Source organism: Vanessa atalanta, chromosome 22 (genome assembly GCF_905147765.1).
Source record: "Vanessa atalanta chromosome 22, ilVanAtal1.2, whole genome shotgun sequence".
In the NCBI taxonomy this organism is placed as follows: Eukaryota; Metazoa; Arthropoda; class Insecta; order Lepidoptera; family Nymphalidae; genus Vanessa; species Vanessa atalanta.
The window spans coordinates 4,687,916-4,711,876 of NC_061892.1; the positions used below are offsets into that span (position 1 = coordinate 4,687,916).

The 23,961-nt window shown below is 31.4% G+C and overlaps 1 protein-coding gene across 1 annotated transcript in view; it reads right to left on the reverse strand.

Annotated features, from left to right (window-relative positions):
- Positions 1 to 425: 425 nt before the first annotated feature.
- The window catches only part of LOC125072597 (titin homolog), a 28,068-nt gene continuing 4,532 nt past the window's right edge, over positions 426 to 23,961 (reverse strand). The window contains exons 3-6 of the mRNA XM_047683226.1: positions 22,148 to 22,361; positions 10,216 to 10,393; positions 1,065 to 1,201; positions 426 to 508 (exon numbers count right to left, since the gene is read on the reverse strand). Of these exons, the coding sequence (XP_047539182.1) occupies positions 426 to 508; positions 1,065 to 1,201; positions 10,216 to 10,393; positions 22,148 to 22,361 (612 nt within the window). The remainder of the gene's footprint in view (positions 509 to 1,064; positions 1,202 to 10,215; positions 10,394 to 22,147; positions 22,362 to 23,961) is intronic.

A 23,961-nucleotide genomic window follows, 5' to 3' on the forward strand; every position in this document is an offset into this window, starting at 1 on the left:
TGTTACCCCGAGTTTACTTCAGTGCATCAGTGAAAACCGCGTCCAAATGGGTAAAGACGTATCCGAAATAAGCGGTAACAAACGAACAGACAAACAGACAAAAAATCTTAAAACAAACATATTTTTTTATCTATTGCTCTAATAAATACCCCCAGTACTATTTTTTCTCAATGTACAGATATAGATCAAATTTTTAAATAAGGAGGTGCTTGATTGAATTTTAATTAATAATCATGTTTAGTTAGAAATATGTCGAATATTCTTTACGCCATTTAAAATAATTTAAATTAGTTATTTAAAGTTGAGACATTTTAAAATTATATAATAGCCACAAAATTTCCACAAAAATCTTTGTCCTTATACTATGATTAAATCTAGTCTATTTTTTACAGAATGTTGCGCGTACATAACGCGCTGGCTATATGTCAGCTGATGTAACTGCCAAACAAAATCAGCGATGGATGTAAGATGGACGCCTTCCCTCTTTGCATTGCTAGCGGATTCTCGCCTGTAACGATTTGAATAAATCGACAATTCGTAAAAAGGTATATTCGAAAAATGTTCGCAATGAAGCGGTTTTGTACTAAAATTTAACAAAAAATTTAAGTTTATTTTTTTGTTTGACTATTCAATAACTTTGGAAAAATAATTTATTAAAATGAACCAGAATAATGATGATATTCCATATGATATAAGATCGTTAATAAGAACGCCCATTATTCTAAATATAATTAATTCAATATTTTAGAAAGGCTGTCACTCTTACTAAAAGGTCATTGGCCTTAAATAGCCGATATAATACCAGCCGCAGGATCTAAGATGTCATGTTTCTTGTGGCTGTAATTACAAAGGCTTAAGCTACCTTCAAACCTGAACCCAAGCTTGTTCAACTTTAAATTTTGCATTGAATTATTTTTATACATTTTGTAATGATCTTGACTATTATTTTAGGCTATTTTTAACCTTCTAGGAAGATTCATGTCATTAATATACCTCAATAACAAGAAAAAGAGAACATTGCTTGGGTTATTTTTTTAATAAATATACTTACTCTAAATACTTACCCCTGAGCACGTGCACAGATACTGCTGAAGCTGCGACATCCGCTAGTGAGCACGTGTAGTTACCGGAGTCGTTTCTATTCGCATTTGCTATGTAGAGTCTTGACAAGGCGCCGTTAGATGTGGCTTCTGTCTTGACACTGTTGAAACGAGATCATTTACTATTACTTATATCCATGGCATTAAAAATTCACTGTTGACATTATTTCTAGTTAAATATACACATATATTTTATTGTATATTTATTTATATTTGCACAATTGCTGTCATAATTCGATGTAACTTAAAAATTACTGCAAACAGATACAGTATACAATTTTTCATCGTCTGTTTATTTAAAAAAAGCCACTGTTCTATTTTTAAAAATACTTTATAAAATAACGCTAAAACTACCTCGGTTAAAAGTTCTTGACATTTTTAATAATATATAAAAGTCGGTCCATTTCAAACTGTTAAGATCGTAACTTTCCAAACGTGCCAAGTCACACGTAATGACACTTACGACCTGGAATCGTCTTAGAAATATATGGAATCAGTGTTTTTATTAAACTTATTCGATTTTGATAATTCTCAAACGAAATTCACGAGACTTAACACCGCAATATTTCTTTCAAATAAATCTTGCCCCGAAAATGCCACATGCGTTAACAAAGGACCGCAAACAATTTCTTTGTTCAAGTTTCTTGGATGCAAATTGGCGGTGAAATTAACGCTCAGATCGGCTATCCTTTTCGTTATGTTTCATGGAATTTCGTGATAGGGCTCAGTTCAATTACAGATACCATTGTTTCTGTTTATTGGTCCGTCGAGCCGGATAAAGGAAAGTTGATCGCAAAACAATATACTTCTATAACTCCGTTTGATTGCGTCGGGGATTTCGTGTTTCTATTCTTATAGTGTTGTTGGTTTGTTAACATTAAGTGGATATTAAATACAAATAACGCAATATTTCAGAAATAAATAATAATTAGTTAATTAAGAGTAAGCATCGCCGTTCGATTTATTTGAATTAAATGTCTCATTGGTATAGAACATATTCTTCGTCTATACGATCGACCTGACTATCATAATTAAACCAGTTATAACTCTTTAGTGGAATAGTATTCCACTAAAGATTATATGTAGACCCGTATTCGTTCATTAGTTACTCTGCTGCCAAAAATCAATATGGTGATTTGTGTTTCGGTACAAGGTTGAGTGATATAGTGTAATTGTAGGCACAGGGAATATGATATCTTAGGACTTATATACAAGCGATTTGACGGTAAAGTATTTGTGTGGTTAGTAATATTTTTTTTATGATATTGGTAGGCGGACGAGCAAATGGGCCACCTGATGGTAAGTGGTCACAACCGCCCATAGACAATGGCGTTGTAAGAAATATTAACCATTCCTTACATCACCAATGCGCCACCAACCTTGGGAACTAAGATGTTACGTCCCTTGTGCCTGTAATTACACTGGCTCACTCACCCTTCAAACTGGAACACAACAATACTGAGTACAGCTGTTTGGCGGTTGAGTATCTGGTGGGTGTTACCTACCCAGATGGGCTTGCACAAAGCCCTACCATCAAGTAAAAGCCTACAAAACTAGTTATCAGGCCATGGATTTTGCTTCTTTAAAACAATTGACGACCTCCGTGGTCGAGTAGTGTGTACACCGGTTTTCATGGGTACGCCACTCCGAGGTCCCGGGTTCGATTCCCGGCCGAGTCGATGTAGAAAAAATCATTAATTTTCTATGTTGCCTTGGGTCTGGGTGTTTGTGGTACCATCGTTACTTCTGATTTCCATAACACAAGTGCTTTAGCTACTTACATTGGGATCAGAGTAATGTATGTGATGTTGTCCAATATTTATTATTTATTTATTATTTATTATTTAATTGTTTTCAATCAAATTATACTCCACATACAAAAAACAATATCGCAACACAATTCCTTACTATGCAGTAAAGGAACAAATCTCAAGAGTAAAGTTTTTCGCAAAAACTAGCGACGGTGGCCGAACGTCGCCCTCGTTTAAGATTTAATAATATAACAATTTTAACAAAAGAACGAGTAACCTTGCTCTATATAAGCCGCGTTTTAGATTTTTAGCACAATTTGGCAACAGCCTTTATTACTATATTTATAAAGCGATTCTGAGTATTGCGGAATTTTATTATGAAATTGTTAAAATATTTGTTTTAGGGATTAACTGGATTAACTGGATTTTCTGATTTTTTTTTTCAATATGACAAAACCTTGACCCACCCAACAATTTGTTCCACCTAACTTTAAGAACCTTAGCCCGCGATCTCACAGACACTAGTAGTACTATTTATTATTTATTTTAGCATTTTCTTTAGTTATTTTTTTAGCTTTAAGAAAGTATTCATTTGTTTTTACTTGGTATTTATACTTTTATTTTCAATTTGTGGTGCATTTAGAAATAAAAGAGAATTCCATTCTCTCATGTCGTTAACAAAATTAATTGTGATTTTTTGATCCTAGTGTTCTTATCCTAGTGTAGATGTTCTTTTATTAAGATTAAAACGTATGGTTCCGTGAATCTTGCACTGTAATGATATTACGCCGAGATGGCCCAGTGGTTAGAACGCGTGCATCTTAACCGATGATTTCGGGTTCAAACCCAGGCAGGCACCACTGAATTTTCATGTGCTTAATTTATGTTTATAATTCACCTCGTACTCGGCGGTGAAGGAAAACATCGCGAAGAAACCAGCATTTGTCTAATTTCAATGAAATTCTGCCATATGTGTATTCCACCAACCCGAATGGAGCAGCGTGGTGGAATATGCTCCAACAAACTTCTCCTCAAAGGGAAACAAACTTGGCAGTTGAAACAAAATATTTATTTAAAAAATGCCTATCATCATCCTAAAACTATTCATTCTGTGATAACAAAAGAAAAAAAAGTCAAAAGCATTTGAACCACTTAGTAATTCAAATATGCTCCAATTAAATTATTCAACGGCTAAGCCCTGGGTGCCTGCCAAATTTGAAAGGCTTAATTTTTTAACACTTATAATAGGTAAATGGATTGGTAAATTGGCCTTCTAATGGTAAGTTACTATTAAAATGGTCGAAGCTATCACACTATAGTCTATTTCAACCACAAGAGGACAAAAGCCAAATAAACAACATCTAAAATCGAACTGACTTTTGAAATTTGCGAAAAAAAATTCGTTTTCAACGTTGACGCTACTATTGGAACATTGGAAGTAAAATTCAAATGGATATAAGCAGTTAAGTGGAACACTGTAATATTATAAAAAAATGTTTATTAAGTACAGTCAGAAGAAGAAGTAGTCTACAAATTTAATGAGCCATTAGCAAATCGCATGGACTATGTAAATCTAAGATTTGTTTATATTCATTTCTTCTATATTGGAATCAGCTGTACGGATTCATACTAGAATGTTCGTTTTTATATTTTTAATTATGTAATAATTCTTTGTTTCAGTTTCGTTCAGTTGATTTCATTGCTGCTACATTACACACGACGCTCTTTATAAATACCATCTTTATAATCTGAATTATCAGGTATTATTTTAAAGTGACCACAAATAGATCACATCGGTTAGACAGCGAAGTTATTAATCACTAGCACAGATAATAAATGTATTTGATCTAAGCGTACATGTTTTATTTTAAACTATCAACAGCTGTAGAAACTGTTGCAATGATTTCGTATAAAATGTTGCCATTAAAAGCAACAGATACTCGCGTCGACTGGAGAGAATTCAGAGCTTAGGATCACAAGCTGACCAATTAACGTCCTTTACACACGCAATGTTAAAGTTTATATTCACACAAAGTAAAATTTATCGTTTAAAAAAAAAGACTTATTGTATTTTATTTTTATAAAACCGTACGTAAAAAATATGTATTTAATTTTTTAAAAGCTTTATGCTCTTCATATTAAATGTTCCTACGGCGTAGAGTGAATTATGAAATCATTTTAAGGACAATATGAGAATACTTTTTTAAAAATAAAATATACTATTAATATTCATAATATTATTAAAAATGCTTTCTGTATAAGATTTAATATTTAAGCTGTTGCCTGTTTTCTGAGTGTATGTTATATGTGTTATTTTAGGCATAAATATAATTTAATATATTTTTTTTTTGTCTTTTTTTATTATTATATTATAAAATGTCTTTATGTAATGTTTCGTTCCTTTTCTCTGCTATATCCTAATGATGTGTAGAAAATATCGCTTTCATTGTGACGTTAGATGTATAAGTTTTATGTCTGTATAATAAAAGAGTATTCATAATTATAATATTGTACCAGCTGATTTTATTTGTATCGGTTCAGCAGTTTAAGCGTGAAGAGGTAACAGGCAGAGTTTCGCATTTATAATTAATATAGATAATATATATAGTATAATAAAAGTAATAACAAGGAGTTTTACACTATAATCATTAAAAAAGTAAACTGATATATATATATATTTTTTTTTAATTCGTTTAATGATGTAAAGTACTATGCACTTATGTAAATAAATTTTAAAAGCAAAACTTTATCTAAATACAAAATTATAGCTAAATCGTTAGAAGCGTTTTCGAAATAAAAGAAAAAAAAATTAATGATGATTTTGATGTCGTCCTGACTGGTTTCTACCATCGCGGCCTATTGCTCAGCAGATACATTTTGAAACTGAAATAGCGGCAATATTTTCCTTGATTAAATAAACACATAAAAAATCACGCAGTGTATACATTACATACATATTACTTGCCTAGAAACAGAGCATTTATGTTATGTCATTAACTTAATAAGTAAATAAGACATAAATATGATTACAATAGTTACCTTAAAAAAATACAGTGTTATTCCTAATTATATATTTATGAGTGTTTACTACATGCAATAATGACATCATTTTATACAAATTTTCGACGACTATCTACATGGTGTAAGCTATGTAAAAATAAGTAAGATATATTGTACATAAATATAGTTTTGATTTGACTTTATGTGTTAAAATTTAAAAAAATTGACAATATGGTCAAGGATTTGAAAAAGACTGTTTGAATAGATTAGTTTTCAGTTCGTTCGGTGCTTTGATGGCGAAATCGATTAAAAGTAAGACTATCGTAGTGTTTTATAATAATTATAATCATTAATGTTAAAATCCGATTTATACATACAAAGTAAGTAAATCAATATACTATATATAAATGAAATCAAACTCATCACGAAATATTAGAATCTATTGGTCCGATTTAATTGAAATTTAACATAGTTACTACAGTAACTTGTAAAGGATTTTTGGAAATTTCAACTTCAAGGGGAAGAAATCAAGCGTAACTTTAAATGAATTTAACCCGTACAAAGTCGTGATGGTCAGCTGGTTGGTATATTTAATAAACCTAACCTATCCTAACCCTTTTCTCTTTTGTTAATCGGAACGCTTATAATAAAGAAACAAAGTATCTCCAAGTACAAATTGCATTATTCTAAATACGATAGCACTTTCTTATCAACTACATTTCTCCAAATATATACAAAACGCTTTATTTCCCAAGAAATTACCTAAATTAAAGCTGCCCTTATTTATTTAAGCAGCCGTTAAGATTTATGGGCGATTGTATTAAATAAGTCTAAATAGAAAAGGGAATTATCATTCCGTAGAACTTTAATTACACTTCCTTTGCTAATTATAATTTTTTAATTTATTGTACGAAAACAAGATGCCGTCTGACGGTAACAGGTAAACTTTAGCAATAGACAATTGTATAAGGAATAAAAAGAAATTCTTATGGGACATCAATACGCCATTCGATTAAACATAATATATACTCATTGCCTAAAATTTCGCTGCTACACTCATCAACATACAAAGTAATGATGTTCGATAGGAATAAAGGTGGTGAATGATTTCTTGATATGAATACGTTACTCCTATTACTGCTTATCGTATTAACGGAAAATATATTGCCTTGGTTCTGAACCGAATTGGGCAAAGAATAGATCTTATTCTGTGATTTCAGCTACACATCCGGAAAAATACTGATAATTTTTACGTTAGTATTTTTTTAATAATATCGCTGTGAGGCAACCTACTTATTTGAATTCAATTCTGCCCTATGTTGTAGAAATACTATTTTTCATAATGAGCAATTCGGTTTTACAAGAGGTCGCTCGACAACTGATGCGAGAAAAGCACTTCTCAAACATATTTACAATGCTTGGGGAAAATCATAGAATGCTATGATTATGTAATGGAGTATTATGTGATTTGTCTAAAGCATTTGATTGTGTAGAACATGAGACGCTTCTTTATAAGCTCAAATACTACGGTATTAATGATAAAGGTATTGATCTCATTGCTTCATATTTAAGTTAAACAATGCAGCACGTTTTCATTAATTATATAACGTCTTCTGGATTTACTTTAAAAATTGATGTACTACAAGGATCAATTTTGGGTCCCTTTCTATTTCTAGTATATATAAATGATATTCCTTTCTATGTTAAAGGTATTTGTGATAAAGTGTTGTTTGCTGACGATACATCATTGATTTTTAAGGTCGACAGAAAAAAACTAACACGATAACAGATAAACGATTGGTTAACAGTAAATAATTTAGTTTTGAATGGTCAAAAAACAAAATGTGTAGTTTTCATCCTACCCAATCTTTAAACGATGGCCGTCTTGATGTAACCAATACTACGATGTTTTTAGGAATAGCATTGGATTCCAAACTTCAGTGGAATCCTCATTTATCGTCCTTGACAGGAAGACTCAGCTCCGCAGCATACGCGGTTAGAAAAGTTGGACAACTAACTGATATAGACGAGCGGTGTCTAGTACATTTTGGTTATTTTCACAGTATTATCTCATGTGGCAACAGCGTGGTGAATTAAGCTTCAAAACCTTACAAGACAGGATTTCTGCACATCGAATTTACTGGATATCGTACCTAGTTTACAAATATGTCCACAATATTTTCATTCTTATTTAGTGTTATGCGTAATTGATGTTATTATTATAAATAAAGGAATTTGAATTAATAATATTTATTTTACTAACAAACCACAAACAACTTTATTGTGTCTCATTATATAAACAGGACAACAACACACACAGAAACACACAGAACAAATACACTTATTGTTTCTAACAAATCCATAAACATGCTTCACACATAAGATGTAGCTATAAAACATAGACAATGTTTTGATACATAACAATAACATATCAGATGTCAATGTCGGCAGCGAATGATTGATATAAACAATATTTTATTAGTTAATCAGATAAAAATATTATACTTCAATTAAAGTATGGCCACCGAATAAGAACATATATATTATAATAATTTTTAGAATGTAGATTCTACTGAGAACCGGTAACTCAAATCATCTTAATGAATTTAAATAAGCTTGACCGAATTATTTCATATGAGCGTCGCTTCAGGTATTTAATAATTGTAGGTGATAGTTAAATTGTATGTACTACTAGATAGACATACATAAAAACGAAACTCACCGAAATATTATAAACAATCGAAATTAAATACGTTTTCTCTTGTGTCTTTTGACAGCTTACAATCTCGCGAGATAGATTATAATCTAGAGGTTTAATTATATGTAAAATTATATAAAATAATTATACGATGATATGTATGACATTTCTTTTAAATAAAATTTAAAAAAAACTCGTTTGTGTACAAAAGGAGCGAGCAATGAATGCGTGACCACATTCTACAAATCCTTCCTCCTGGAATCCAAAAGCGAAAAAGCGCGGCATTGGTATGTCAGCCTTACATAGTTTTGGTCGGGAGTTATATATTTGTATCTTTGAAATCTATACAACAAAATGATAAAAATAAATTTAAATAATTGAGCGAACACACAGCCAATGATTACATTATAATATACCATAAATATTTTAAAAACTTAAAAATAATAAATAATTTTAACTATATATATTTTATTTTAATTTCATTGCTTAATTAAAAAGGTTTTATTGTTTTTTTTTTAATTCAATCACGTTTCTTCCACTCATGGATCACTGATCAAAAGAAAGCTTCCTATAGAGTATTTTGAATTATTAATGAATTCACGACGATGTTTTTATACGTTGGGACGATGTTTAATTAAACTCAATTTTCTCCCTTTCTGACATCATTGATTTGATATTCAAAAGTAGAAGACAACATGATTTTAGCAATCACTGCTGTAAAAAAATATTGGTAAAGCTGATATTTCATACTATTCATTTTTAAAGATTTTATACATATTCGTGTTCTAAATCAATGTGAGAACAATAACGACTGGACAGTTTAAACGACTTACAAATAATATTTGAAAATATACGCAATTTAACTGTAGACATATTCATGATTGATTTATGTATATTTATATATCAGATAAATCTCATTTATTTTAAACTCATACCTACGACATAATATTGTATAATCAACGAGATTATACCTATTGAATAAATCGAAACGATTCGTAATAAATTACGGCATTCCCTTATTAACGTTAATTTTATTGGATCTGCGGTTTTGATTTATTTTATAAGCATGATAATAACCCAAACATCCATACAAAAACGCAGACTGCAGAACATGAAAAATATTCGCCATTATTCCACAAAGAAAAAAATATCGAATTCGCTTTTATTTACCGAGCAACCATTACGCTTTAAAAATGATTATATATCTCGGCAGAATTACGAGTGTTCTATTTTTCCTTCCCAGGTTATAAAACAAAAGGCAGTTGGAGTGCGACGAGCATTACAGAGAAGCAACAAAAGCGAATACAAGTTAAAAGCGAAGGTAAATTCCCGTTATTGCAAAATGATGCGTATTTTGGTCAATACGCGAAAAGCTTAAATAGTTTCACTTTAATCATTAATTTAACTATTGACTTACAAATTGTTAATTCCTTACACACGATATTAAGGTAATATGTTAAATTTAATATCCAACGTTTTAGTTATTATAATTATAAAGTCAATATCCGAATCTAAGATTGTCCAAAATAAACAGTCATCGAGTTTTGATACATCTTGAATTTTATTTAGAAAAGTTTCAAAACCTCCGTTATTCAACCAAACAACTTTAATGCAAATAGTTCTTCAAATAATATATCAAAGTTGAATACAATCAATATCAACATACCTAACGCCTCCTCTCTTCGTATCATAGTTGAGCAATCTGCCTCCATGTTTCCAGCTGACTTGCCGCGTTGGTTGTGGAACTTCGCTGACCACGCATCTCAGTTCTATGATCGAACCTTCTTTGTAGAATTTATCTTGTAGAGGTCGACCACGTTCGTCCACTATCTCAACTTTTGGCACTGTTAGGACAAAGAAAGGAACATCAGCAAGGCAAAACTATTATACTTTAAAAAGTAACGTTCATACAAAATTGGTTTTCAATAAATAAATAAATCTATATACTTTTATTATTGTTATATTTGTATTCGCACACATATCTTGTCCGTGCGTTTGATGTTTATCTATTCTTATGTTTTTAATTTCCATCTTTTTTTTTAGTGTGCCAGTTTTTATTACCAGACAGCATAACTTAAAGTCTAGTTATGTTCCCTTTTTCTCTGTAAAGTAAAAGTAAAGTCTCCATGAAATCCTAAGCGAACATTAAATGATAGTAAAAACCCAATGTATTCAAAACATTATATTACTGAACTTTAGGAAAAACCCCAGATTCAAAAAAATGTCTGATTTCCCTATGGTGTCTTCCTTGACAACCAAATGAACTTTAATACGCTTACTTTGTATATATTAGAAATATCAGAAGTTTACCACATAAAAAGTCAAGATTCACATGCCACCCGAATATCTCGGTTCCATGATATTTAACACGATAGTAAAATCCCACAAAGGCTTTTTATATTACAAGTGGCCCAAATAAAAACTAGCACTTTTCTTTGTGTGTTTCTGCTTCAATACAAAGATTTCATGCAGACCCTTATTTTATCCGTGCGAATAGGAAATAGCTGGTAATTTCATAAAATATCAAAAATTAAATATTATTGATAAAAGATTATAACACATATGACAAAAAAAATATCGATTTTTATACGTATTAATTGATTGTTATTAAAAGTATTTACTTCGATTCAACAGACGGATAAAATAGTTCAGTAAATCTGTGAGCGCAATATGCTTGAAAAGGAGTAAAGTTATCTCTTCATAAACAGTGGACATACACTATTTAATTAGTTATCACTACATAGTATAAAACAAAGTCGCTTCTCGCTGTCTGTCTGTCCCTGTATATATTTAGATCTGTATAACATTTGCATAATTTATTAGAAAAACAGTGATAATTTTAGAGGTTTTTAATGAGATGTCGTATATAAACACATTGTGTCCGTCGCGGCTAAATCACCGACCGGAATTTGATGAAATTTTGTAAAAGCAAACTAACGTAGACTACTTTTGTATACTTAAAAAAAACCCTTAAACGCGAGGAAAAGCGCGGGCGAAATCTAGTTTCTATATTTAACTGGAAATGTTAGTAAGGCATTAATTATACCTAAAGGCTTTAAATCTGGTATGAAACAGAAACATAAACTTATGGCAATCAACAACGAAATTAATTCTTAGAACCGGTTGAAACTAGTTTATCCCACCTTATCCTACTAGTATAAATAAACTTTGTATATTAATATAGAACAGTCCTATATCACGACTAAGTACTAGGTTGCTTGTGACAATTTTGTCGTTCTATAAATTTCTAAGTTTACAATTAAGATCTCAGTTTATGTCTCATTTATTAATTTCTGCATGTATAAAATATCTGACGAAAATAAAAATCTACTTTATTCAGGTAGGCTCGTGAGCTACGCTACCTCAAGGTCAATCAGGGAAAACTATGTTATATTCTTTTCTACTAATCAAATGACATCAAAAATCTGAAACGTCACTAGCGCAATTGTTTCCGGTGTGCCTAGCGATGAAAAATTCGTAGGTTCGATTTTGACCCATATTTGTACCATGGGGGTAATCCTCTCCACTCCTACCACAAGTTTAAAGCGTAAAGGGACCTTCCATTGCTAATATTCTTTAAAAAAATATAGTTGGTTTGTTATGGAAATACAACATAATAATCTATATAATACTGTAATGAGATGGCCTAGTGAGCCGAGATGGCCCAGTGGTTAGAACGCGTGCATCTTAACCGATGATTTCGGGTTCAAACCCAGGCAAGCACCAATGAATTTAATGTGCTTAATTTGTGTTTATAATTCATCTCGTGCGGTAAAGAAAAACAACCTGCATGTGTCTAATTTCAACGAAATTCTGCCACATGTGTATTCCACCAACCCGCATTGGTGGAATATGCTCCAAACCTTCTCCTAAAAGGGAGAGGAGGCCTTAGCCCGGCAGTGGGAAATTTACAGGCTGCTAATGTAAAAACAAATGTAAAATGAGTATATCTATACCTCATTTATCAATGATTTCAACGTTTAAAGTGCAAATGTTTAGTTAGAGCTCTCATAAGCAATAATCCGTAAATTAACACGTAAAACAATATGATTTACGTAAGCTCCAATAAATTTCGAAACGTGACACTAGCCCAGAATTAACAAACACGGAAAGCAAATGTACAGTATTGTTCACCTGGCAATTGTAACGCTATATAAATACAGGTCCACTCGAATTTACACGATTTACCACTCTCATAAACATTTTGTTTTAAATTGTAATCGGATTTATACATTACAAAGCGCCTTATTCAAAAAACAATGTTATTTTTTTTTTTAATAAAAGTTGATACAATTTCGTTTTACTTACAATTATTTGAAAACAAAACGAACAAACGACCCAATTCATAATTTTGTTTGATGAAATAAATGTTTTGTTTTGTTTTAATTTAAGTTTCTTTTAAAGCTGCAGTTTGACAAAAGTGTTTTAGATTTCACAAAGTTAAATAATATGTCGGTAGTATAATATAATATACATCAAATTTATTCCTATATTTATTAAAATGGAATTTCATTAAAATTGCTAGACGATAATAAATCTAACGGTCCTCGTTTCATCGAATAATACGAAAATATTTGACCAACAAAAATGGTAATATTTTACTTGTTAAAATGTCAATATAATCATGATTATATTATATTTTAACGACGTAATTGTGCCCATTCCTACGACAAAATAATAAATGATTTAGCTTAAATAATAATCTTGCGGTTATTATGAATAAATCTTTTCTAAGGTCGAAGTAAATGTTAAGGACTATTGGATCATCTTGGATCCTGGAATTTAATTTAAGCTAGATGTTATTATTAGTTATGTTAAGGCTTGTGACATAGTAGGTTGATTTATTGGCAGACTACAAATGAATTATAAACTTGTGTTTACAAGTGTAGTAAGATTTTCTTTAACATTTAATCTCTATTCAAATTATCTGATATAGGTTTTAGTCATATTATTATTGAATGCCTGGTGTAAAGGTTTGCACCAAAATGACCCTAACGCTCGCTTTTAGATTTAACGTGTTTTTCTCTTTCATTTATAAATTTAATTTTATGACGATGATGACATTTCTAGCAATTTCGGCTACAAAGCCTAATAAACGAGACGAGTCAACTATGAAGGAGTAAATATAGTGTTAAAGTTTGGTCGCAAATTTAGGTACTCTCACTCAGTCTTATAAATGGTATGAAGAAGAGATGAAGAGTTGGCGGACTAGCAAATGGGCTACCTGATGGTAAGTGGTCACCACTAACCACAGACAATGGCACTCTAAGAAATATTAACTATTCCTTACATCACCTATGAGCCACCAACCTTGGGAACTACTAACACCAACTGGGAAGATGTTATGTCCCTTGTGCCTGTGATTACACTGACTCACACGTGGAGATAGCCACAGGCTCTCTCTCTCTCTAGTCCTAAACACGGTTATAGTTCACCATATTCTGCACGTCATTGCTCACTACATACATACATCATATTAACAGCCTGTAAATTTCCCACTGCTGGGTAAAACATCCTCTACCTTTGAGGAGAAGCTTTCGACCACGCTGCTCCAATGCGAGTTGATGGAATACACATGTGGCAGAATTTCGCTAAAATTAGACACATTCACGTTTCCTCACGATGTTGTCCTTCACCGCCGAGCACGAAATGAATTATAAACACAAATCAAGCACATGAAAATTCAGTCGTGCTTGCCTGGGTTTGAACCCGAAATCATCGGTTAAGATGCACGCGTTCTAACCACTGGGCCATCTCTCGCACAGTGCATACAACGTTTTTTGTACTTTCTTTTGCCAATCATAAGAACAATTAGCACTTAATCATCAAACTAATATTGTAAATTGGAAAGTATCACGACTAAATTGAACCGTTCACAATGTAATTTTACATAGAGACGATAGTTTGGTGCACGGTTAAGGGCAAAGGTATGTAAATTACGGGTTCTAACGGACACGAGTGACGTGGATAAAATGTAAATATTATTTATTCAAGTAAACTCATATAACACTTGAATCATTATGTTTCTGATTTAATTAAATATAAAGCTAACAGTAAATCAATCTACACTAGTGGGTCGCCCGCGAAACTTCCCGTTTAATCGTCATTTTTAGGAATTTCGAAACCCGTGACAACTTTTGTTTTGATTTCATTTCATTGTGTCTGTTCGCATGTTTTACATTTGTTGTTTTTTTTTTGTATACAGACATAGCGCCGCTCTCTACTCGGCCAGTAACTTTTTCCGCTTTCTAAAATTAATTATTATTTGTTAAATCGTAACAATTTATTCAATTGCAATCAAGAATCCTCTTTTTCCACCAACCTGCATTGGAGCAGCGTGGTGGAATATGCTCTTAACCTTCTCCTCAAAGGGAGAGGACACCTTAGCCTAGGCTAGCCTAAATTTGCAGGCTGCTAATCTAAATGTAATGTAATCCTCTTTATTTTTCTGCACATCTAACACTGGAGCTCTTCAAAGTAAGATTATAAACAATCTTCTACGTGCAGCTATCGTCTCATAATCACTGGGATAAAAATCGACCTATTAGTGTATACTAATTAAGATATATAAAATAACATGTCCTGACTGTCTGATTCATAATAGCCGAACGTAAATTATTAACGTTAAGTCTATGGAATTTGGTGAGTAGGATCGTTTTATTGAGTAAACACTCACTGAGGAAGGAATTTTGAAATTATACACCTAATGGGGTGAAATAACAGTTGAAGGTTTTTTTATGGAAGAGGAAACTATATTTAACTTTATTTTTTTTGTTTTTAAGTTAGAGGAAACTTTATTTTTAGAATACTGATAAAAAATTAGAAAATATCTATTTAATCGTTTCTGGATATTCTTCCTCTAAGGGGGGAAATAAAGGTTGAGATTTGGTATATAGGTTAGTCTGAAAGTCCGTCATTTTTGAAGTTCGAAGAATGAAATTTTATTTTAGGGCTACTGATTATAAATGAGTAGATCGTAATTAAGCGTTTCTGGATGTTCTACCCCAAGGGGTCTATGTTTTTCCGGGGGTGGGTGTTTGTAGTACCGTCGTTACTTCTGTTTTTCCATAACATAATTGCTTCAGCTACTTACATTGGGATCAGATTAATGTATGTGATGTTGTCCAATATTTATATTTATTTTATATTTTTAATATATTTGTTAATCCTTTATAAGTATTCAATTTCTATACATTTTTTATTCTATCTATACGTCGATTACCGGGGAAGTATGCCTTCGCTTCGATTTCATTACAGTCGTAAGGAAACAACAGGTAAGCTATTTAACATTCAGCCTTTCAGTAATCAGTTAGTAACTTTCATTATCCTCAACATCAGCCCAGCAATATATAAAAAAAACTATTTTTCATTACATTACATTTTTAAATTCATAACTCTTTATATAATCACATTTTACTCAAATTTAAAAGCAAATACAAGTCCTCAACTAATTTAGGTGAGTAATTACAAACACCGATAAAATTTAAATTTTGATAACTAACCCAATTTACATATAAAATGTACTTAAACGTAATACATTTAACATCTGTGTTAAGGGTAACAAAACCTGTATGAAATACTTAATTGCATACAGTAAGGTAAGTTAGTAGTTAGTTTTTGTTAATCCTTATTCCAATCGAAGATTCTTTTATTGAATTTACTTGGAGATAGGCCTTTGTGCACGTCAATCTGGGTAGGCAGATAAGATATTCTACCGCCAAACTTAGTATCGTTCCGAGTAAGTGAGCCAATGTAACTACAGGCACAAGGAATAGAACTTCTGAGTTCTGGGTTGGTAGTCTATTGGGGATGAAATAAATTGTAAATATTAAAGCATCACTATAAATTTGTCAGTACGTCTAGCCAAACGCTACACGTCATCCACCCAAAAATAACTTAATGGCTTATCCATAAAAACAAAACAGACCAAGTTGTTATTGCGTTTTTAATATTAGTATGATGGTTATATTTTGTTTTAATCTCGGTTCTTAGCAGAACATAGACGTGTAACTGGAGACTGAGATCGGATTATGCTCGGTATAAGAGTGACCATAATTTTAAACTCTAATCCCTGAGTCGGGTATTCGTGCAAAGTTAAATTTCATTATCTTTTTCAAACTTCTAGCATTGGTTTTTGAACTATTTACTTAACCTTTTTTTAAATTTTACGGAAAAAGTTACTTATATGAACTAAAGATTATCGGCTTAATTTTATATAATATTTCGTGAATTTGATAAAATACATATATACTCTATTCTAACTAATAAGAGGAGAAAAACCGAATATACGACATTTGACAGCAAATTGACGCGATATCATTGGTCGAGAGCTTGATTAATTAATGATATTAACTATGGATTTGCGAAAAAAGGACGTTTTGAACGTAGACGAAACTGTTACCGGAATTTCGGACATACAATTAAAGTGGAAATTAGAAATGTAATTATCACATTTGTTGTATTATAAACAAATATATATTATCAAAAACTTTTAGTAGTGCACAACATAGCTGCGTTATTAGCAAATCGCATAAAATACGTAAATCTAAGGGTTGTTTATCATTTTTTCCTATTTCAATTGGAATAGTCTATACGAAGGTATTCGGAGCAATGAGAGAACCAAATAAAAATAAATAAATATAAAAAAAATTAATGTCATTCCTTAACGTTCATTAACATATGTATCGCGTACTTTCCAGACGCAAATGGCGTACGTGTCTCTCAATGCGTAAATTATGCGTTAGAGAATCTCTTAAGCTACCATTATTCAAGGACCAATAACAATGCAATAAAAATATCACATTACATACTTAGTTGACTTTACGATCAAACCATTCAACATCTGAAGATAATAACTATTACATACCATTTTGATTCGAGGGTATCCTTCGACTTTAAGGGGTATTGTTTTTACGACTGCTGATTATTACAAAGTTTTTGAAAGGATCATTAGTAAATTTATGACTCAACTCCATTTCGTTTTACGTATATTTGTATGACATAATTTTATCACTAACGATTTTAGTTTATATTTTAATGTATCTTCAAAATACTAATAAATTATAAAGTATACTTTATGTACCAGTAGGACTTTTTGTAGGTCCATCTGTGTGGATAGAATCTAGTTAGTCATTGATCTACCGCCAAACATAAATATTGCCATTGACTTACTGATGATTATTATTAACGTTGTGTGGTAAGCTTATAACAGACCTTAAGGTCTCCTACCTCAAACAGCACACAAAGTTTAACATCAAATAAGTTTCCTTGTAACGTAAGAAACATAAACTTAGCAGTCAAACTCAATTATTATATGTTACTTTTATTTTGATTTATCGTATAATCAGTTACATGCTTATATTTAAATCGTAAAATTGTAATCAGTTTATTATTTACACTTGCTTATAACCTGTTAGCATTCATCATTCAGTCATCGAAATATAAATTGTATTTGCGATAAAATACCGACCAAATATACGAAAATATTCGATTTCATACAGTTATTTTGGCATGATATTGAACCGCAAAACGTACCGTTGCTGTCTGGAATGTTGGCATCGTGAGTTCTCGTATGAATAAAAAACTGGGAACGCTTGGAATGCATTTATTATGAAAACTCAGAGTCGTGAGATGATTGCGAAACATTATTTACTGAACATAAATACATCATAATATTTCATTAAATGCTGTAAATTTCTGTTCATTTTTCCCTAAATTGTAATTTCCACCCGCAACCCCATCCCATTCGGTTGTGTATAGGAAAAGGGAGGGGGGGGGGGGGATGTTGTATTTGTTGTAGAGCAAAAGACAGATAGACGTACAGGCAGAGTTACTTTCGCATTTATCAAAATCATGTTCTGAATTTCGCTTATATCATTTATTCTTCAATATACTATTAAAAGAAATAATAATATTTAGGGTCTTTATCTTGACAACACATATATGAATATCAAACGCACGAACTCACGGATATAAACCCACACACATCCATTATTTTAATGGTGCAAATTACAATTTATCTAGATAATGTATTGAACTTCTAAGATAATGATGTTTTATTATAATATGTAAGATTGTACTATTCTTTTTATGGGAAAAATTCACGTTCATATAAAAATCGTGCGGATTTTACACCTACACCTTTAAGACACTACACTTTGACTTTCACAGACGTCCTTCACATGGTCGGTTAACCTTCGACGCACGACCCAAATCAGCTCTTTCAAAGCCACCCTAGTAAATGTCATTACGCATATCACATTACTGGATATATTAAGATAATTCGCGACCGAACGAAAGTCTTTTGTCACTTAGAAAACAAAACCTTTCGAATTATGATATTTTGTTAACATTTTCTATTTAAGATATTTTTGTTATTATCGCTGGCCATCGACGCAAGATTAGCTTTCTGTTATCTAAACGAGAATTGTGCTTGGAATTTTATCTCTCTCATTGTTTGACCTAAGAACAAAGACTACCTTAGAAATGGTCTTACAATAGCTGGTGTAGAATACAACATTTCACGAATATAATTAAATTTTTTCTTGTATAAAAGAACGATAAAAAAAATTACATAATTTCCATTCCATATTCAGAAACATTAATCATTAAAACGTGAATATAACTAAACAAGGCAGATATTATTTGGATTTCATTAAATTTTTCTCGATAATCCCTATTAAAAACTTTTTTTAAATATAATTTGTATGATATAAAGCAATAACACTATACTTAAAAAACAAAATTACAATTGGAAGTAATATAAAGCAAAACACGGAGTACCCTCTGTTTTCGCAATTATGACCCTTTTTCCAAAAACTTCCATTATAAGATTTTTATTTAGTATTAAAATAATATAATACCAAGAGAACCTTCAGCTTATTTTTGAAAAATATTTATATTGTATAATATTTTTCATACGGTCATTCATTAAAAATATACGGCCACATTATACAATCGCCCAATAAGTAAACACGGAATAAAACGTTGTTCAGCACATCATTTCTCCGCAAAGTGAACAGTCACAGGTAAAATTTTCAGCAGCAGTCCGAAGTGTGGCTGAACTTGGCAGTCTTCACACTGCCTTGCCCAAACAAATAAAGCTACTGCTCCTGCAAATGACTTCTGCCCGGTCTTTTCCTATTGCCGTGACGATTATAATACTGAAAGAATATTGAGGGTAACATTTGGTCACACACACATTTTTGTAATGTAATATTTTGGCAAATAGGTCACTTGTCACCATAGACATCCTTCAGCCTCACATCTCCAATGCACCACTAACCAAGGGATATATTTATGTGCCTAAGCCACACAACAATACAAAGTATGCTGCTTTGCGAAATATATAATGAGTGGGTACTACCCACCTGTCTGAGTATCTACTCAGACGGGATTAAATCCCTACCCCAAGTAAAGATACTGATTGTATTTATTATGCGTATTAAAATATAATTTATAGAATTATATATTTATTATGTGGCAATTTACAGCAACAAGTCTGAATGCAATAATATTTTCAATTTAGTTGAAATTAATACTACAGAGCGCCATATATTTTTACTAGCAATGAACTATTCTCATTCATGTTTATGATAATGATAGTTTAAAATTAGATTGCATCCATGTGTATTTATGTTTTCAAATTAATTTAAACATAGCACAACCTATTTTTAATCTTGTTTTAGTTTTTTTATTTTAATATGGCAAACCAGAATTACTTAAATTTATATTTATTTTCTAAATAAAATATTGTATAATAAAATCCGCCTGCGAATGAAAGGGTAAGAAAACTTCGTGAAACTCGCTTTAGTTTTTCGATGCAGTCGAGTCGATGGAGGAATAGAACATTTTATTTGAAAGACATCAGCAAAAACTTGGAGATCTAGCTAGGTAGAACTACCTTTATGCCACTTCTTCGCTATTTTCAAACTAGTGGACAAAGTGTCCTTCGACTTTGGGATTTCTGTGTCTAAAGTCTAGGTATGCTATTTGAATTCATACGGCCATGAATTTATAAAGTTCAACTATTTCAAAGGAATACATTAATACCTATTCAAAGACGTTTTCATGAAATACATTTTGTACAAAAGAATAAACACCTGAGCCATTATAAGGTCGCATTTTATCCGACCTCGTTGTAAACACGGCAAAGAATGTACTTAGGCTATTTTTATATATTTCAACCAATTTAGAGATATAACAAGTTAAATAACACGCCAAGACGTTTTGAAGCAACCCAGGTAGGGTTATAAATGTTGTTTGAGAAAATCACCCTTCCAGCTACTTTAACCGCAAACGCTGACAAAACTATAACTGAAAACTTTTGTATGGAAGATTTGTATAACTCTGAAATATTCTCAGAAAAGTTTACAATCCATCTGTTGTTAAAGTTTACTTGGATTTATTTATAGAAAAGTAAATTAACAATCTAAAAATGTCGCTCTACTGGGCTAAGGTCTCCTATCCATTTAAGGAGATGATTTTGGAGCTTATTTTTGCTGTATTGTTATTTTGATGTTGTTGGAAGAATATTCTGTGGCAAAAGTAAATTGAAACAAGACAACTGAAAGTTTCATCCTAAAAAATAATTATAAACACAAATTAAGCACATGAAAATTCAGTGGTGCTTGCCTGGATTTGACCCCAAAATATCGGTTAAGATGCACGCGTTCCAGTTAGAGCGCGTCCTAATTTCATTATCTTTCATTATATTTCATTAATTTCACACATATTAAAATACGTGTTAAATAAAAAACGAGGAAAAATCGGAGGCTTTCATTTAAATACATACACCTTAGTTAAGGTAACTGATTACAATTACTAACATTATATCTATAGTATTATAACATCAATAACTCGATGGCTTCTGGACCGCAGGGTGACGTGACGTAGTTGGCTATTGATCCTGACCTATTGGAGTATTGGCTTTTCCATTCCTAATAAGTTGTTAAAACTTATGTAAGTAGAAATTAAAATTAACTTGTATGCTTTGCTAGTAACAATATGAGTGATTTAGGGATACAGTCTGGGCTACTGGATGTACAGTTTAATTTATTTTTATAATTCATCTTGTGCTCGTTTCTGAAGGAAAACGTTTAAAGAATCAACTGTTTTGGGATTCAAAACACAATAAGCTCCCAATCTCCTCCTCAAACAATGGATGCTTTAGCCCAATTAAACTGGTGTCATGAACCTATCTGACTTCAATACAAAAAAGGAAAAAAAAATAACACGCTTTTGCAATCACAATACGTCACAATGCATACACCAATAAACATTTTTTTTTTTGAGATAAGTACACTCACATAGACTGTAAATAATATTTATATTATCTATATTATCTTTGTAGTATTGATATTGGTGTAATACGTGTATTTAATTATTTTTTAAATTAAATTTCGAATAGTTCCATATGTGTAAACCATTCGACTTTTACGAAACACATGGGTTAAGACGGAATAGCACTTTTTTACTCGTCACAACGTGGCACGTCAAGGTTCAATGTGAATCTTTAGAAATAAATTAGCAACAAACTACTTTGGATAAGCCGTATTTTCTTGGAAAATTAATGTAATTATATAAAATTTTATTCTTACCAACGACGGCGAGATGAACTCTTCTCACGAGGGGTGGATGAGTCGACATCTGACATTCATAATATCCTTCGTCTCTTTCACTCACATACTGAATGAGTAAGCGCCAATCATTAGGATGTTCAAACGCCAAAGAATATCTGGAGTCTGCTGAGTATGTATGACGCCCGAAAGAAAGTAAATGCAGGTCGTCTCCTCGCCTTCTCACCCAGGATATCTATGAAAAAAAATCAAATAAAAATATGTTAGAATATTCCATTGATATTTGTTAACATCATTTAGCCAATCGTGTTCCATTGCTGGTCATAGAACTCTCCTAAGATAAGTCAAAGGATCTCGGCCTTCTTCATCCAACGAAACCCTAGTTTTAAGTATTTGTTACGACTAATTAAAATTTAATACTTTAAAACGAACTGCTACCTCAAAATCGGTTTTCTAAATTTGAATTCAACACAAAATATTACAGTAGGAACATCTGATTGAGTATAAGTTGAAGCTCATATCCCGCAATCCTATATTTAGAGAATAAAGGGGGTGACAAAGTATAACGTAAATCTTTGTTTTTTTTTTAGTAACTCATAAAAATATCTTTATGATATTTGAATTACAACTGACTACTGTGGGTATAAGATAAATTATATGATTATTTATATTAAGCCATTTTAAATGATAAAAATCAAAACAAGGTAAGAAAGATAAAGTATCAGACGCGAGTTTTCATATGCTATAATTGGCCGATGTTTTCATTTTGCGTCCTAAATGTCTATCAACGACATAAATTAATATTAAGCCTACAATTCAAAATCTTATATAAGTGCCAATCTACGAAGCGATCTTCAATATACGTCATAATAATGAAATTGAAACGTCACACAACGGCGTTACAGAAATCTCTGTTAATAATAATAATAATAGTTAGCTGGAGCAGTCTTTAGAAATAACTAAACTACAATTCTTTCAATGCTTTTAAATCAAACGTTTTTTTATGTCATTTGAACGTGGTGGCAGTATGATATATTTTTTTTCACTTTCAACAAAGGAAAGGAAAAAAGGAAATTCGAAAGCCTACAAATTTTATTCTCGTTTAGTTATTATTATTTTTCATTTAACGAATGCCATTCTCCAGTGAATTTTACATATAAAGTAAGCAGTTATTTTGAATAAATAACAAACAAAATACGTTATGATAAACATTTACTCTATCGTATTTTCCATCGTTTACTTACATTATAATACTCAAATACTCACCCTTTTCTAACTGAAACACAAAATCTAAGTGAATGATGTTTTAAAATATGACGTAAGAAATGATAATTATATGGCATCGGTATATGACATTATACGTAACATTTGAAATTAAGCTTGGAATAAGTTGTTTGGAACAGATTTACAATTGACTTCCCTCGAAGAAAATGGCCGCAACACCCACGTGGACTTACACAAAAACTTGCCAACCATTTAAGTCAGATAGCACCTTTACATTTTCCGATATATCACCGTTCTTGTTATATAACAACACCGATTTTTTTTTTCTTTTTATATAAAATGACGTATTGTAGGATAAGACTTAAATATCAAGGTCAAATTTGTGTTTTTTTTTATTGTATTAAATGATGCGTATCTTGATGTACATACGTTTGTACGCGTAATTATCAATTTTTGTTCGTTTGCTTCTCGAAGTACTTTCTGAATCGAATCTTAATAGGATATCCCTTCAAGATTTAAAATCAAAAGGATCTGAAAGTCATAAGCCTAAGCCTATAGGGTTCTACATAATACATGGTAATAAAATACAAATAATACTTTATTTACTATTA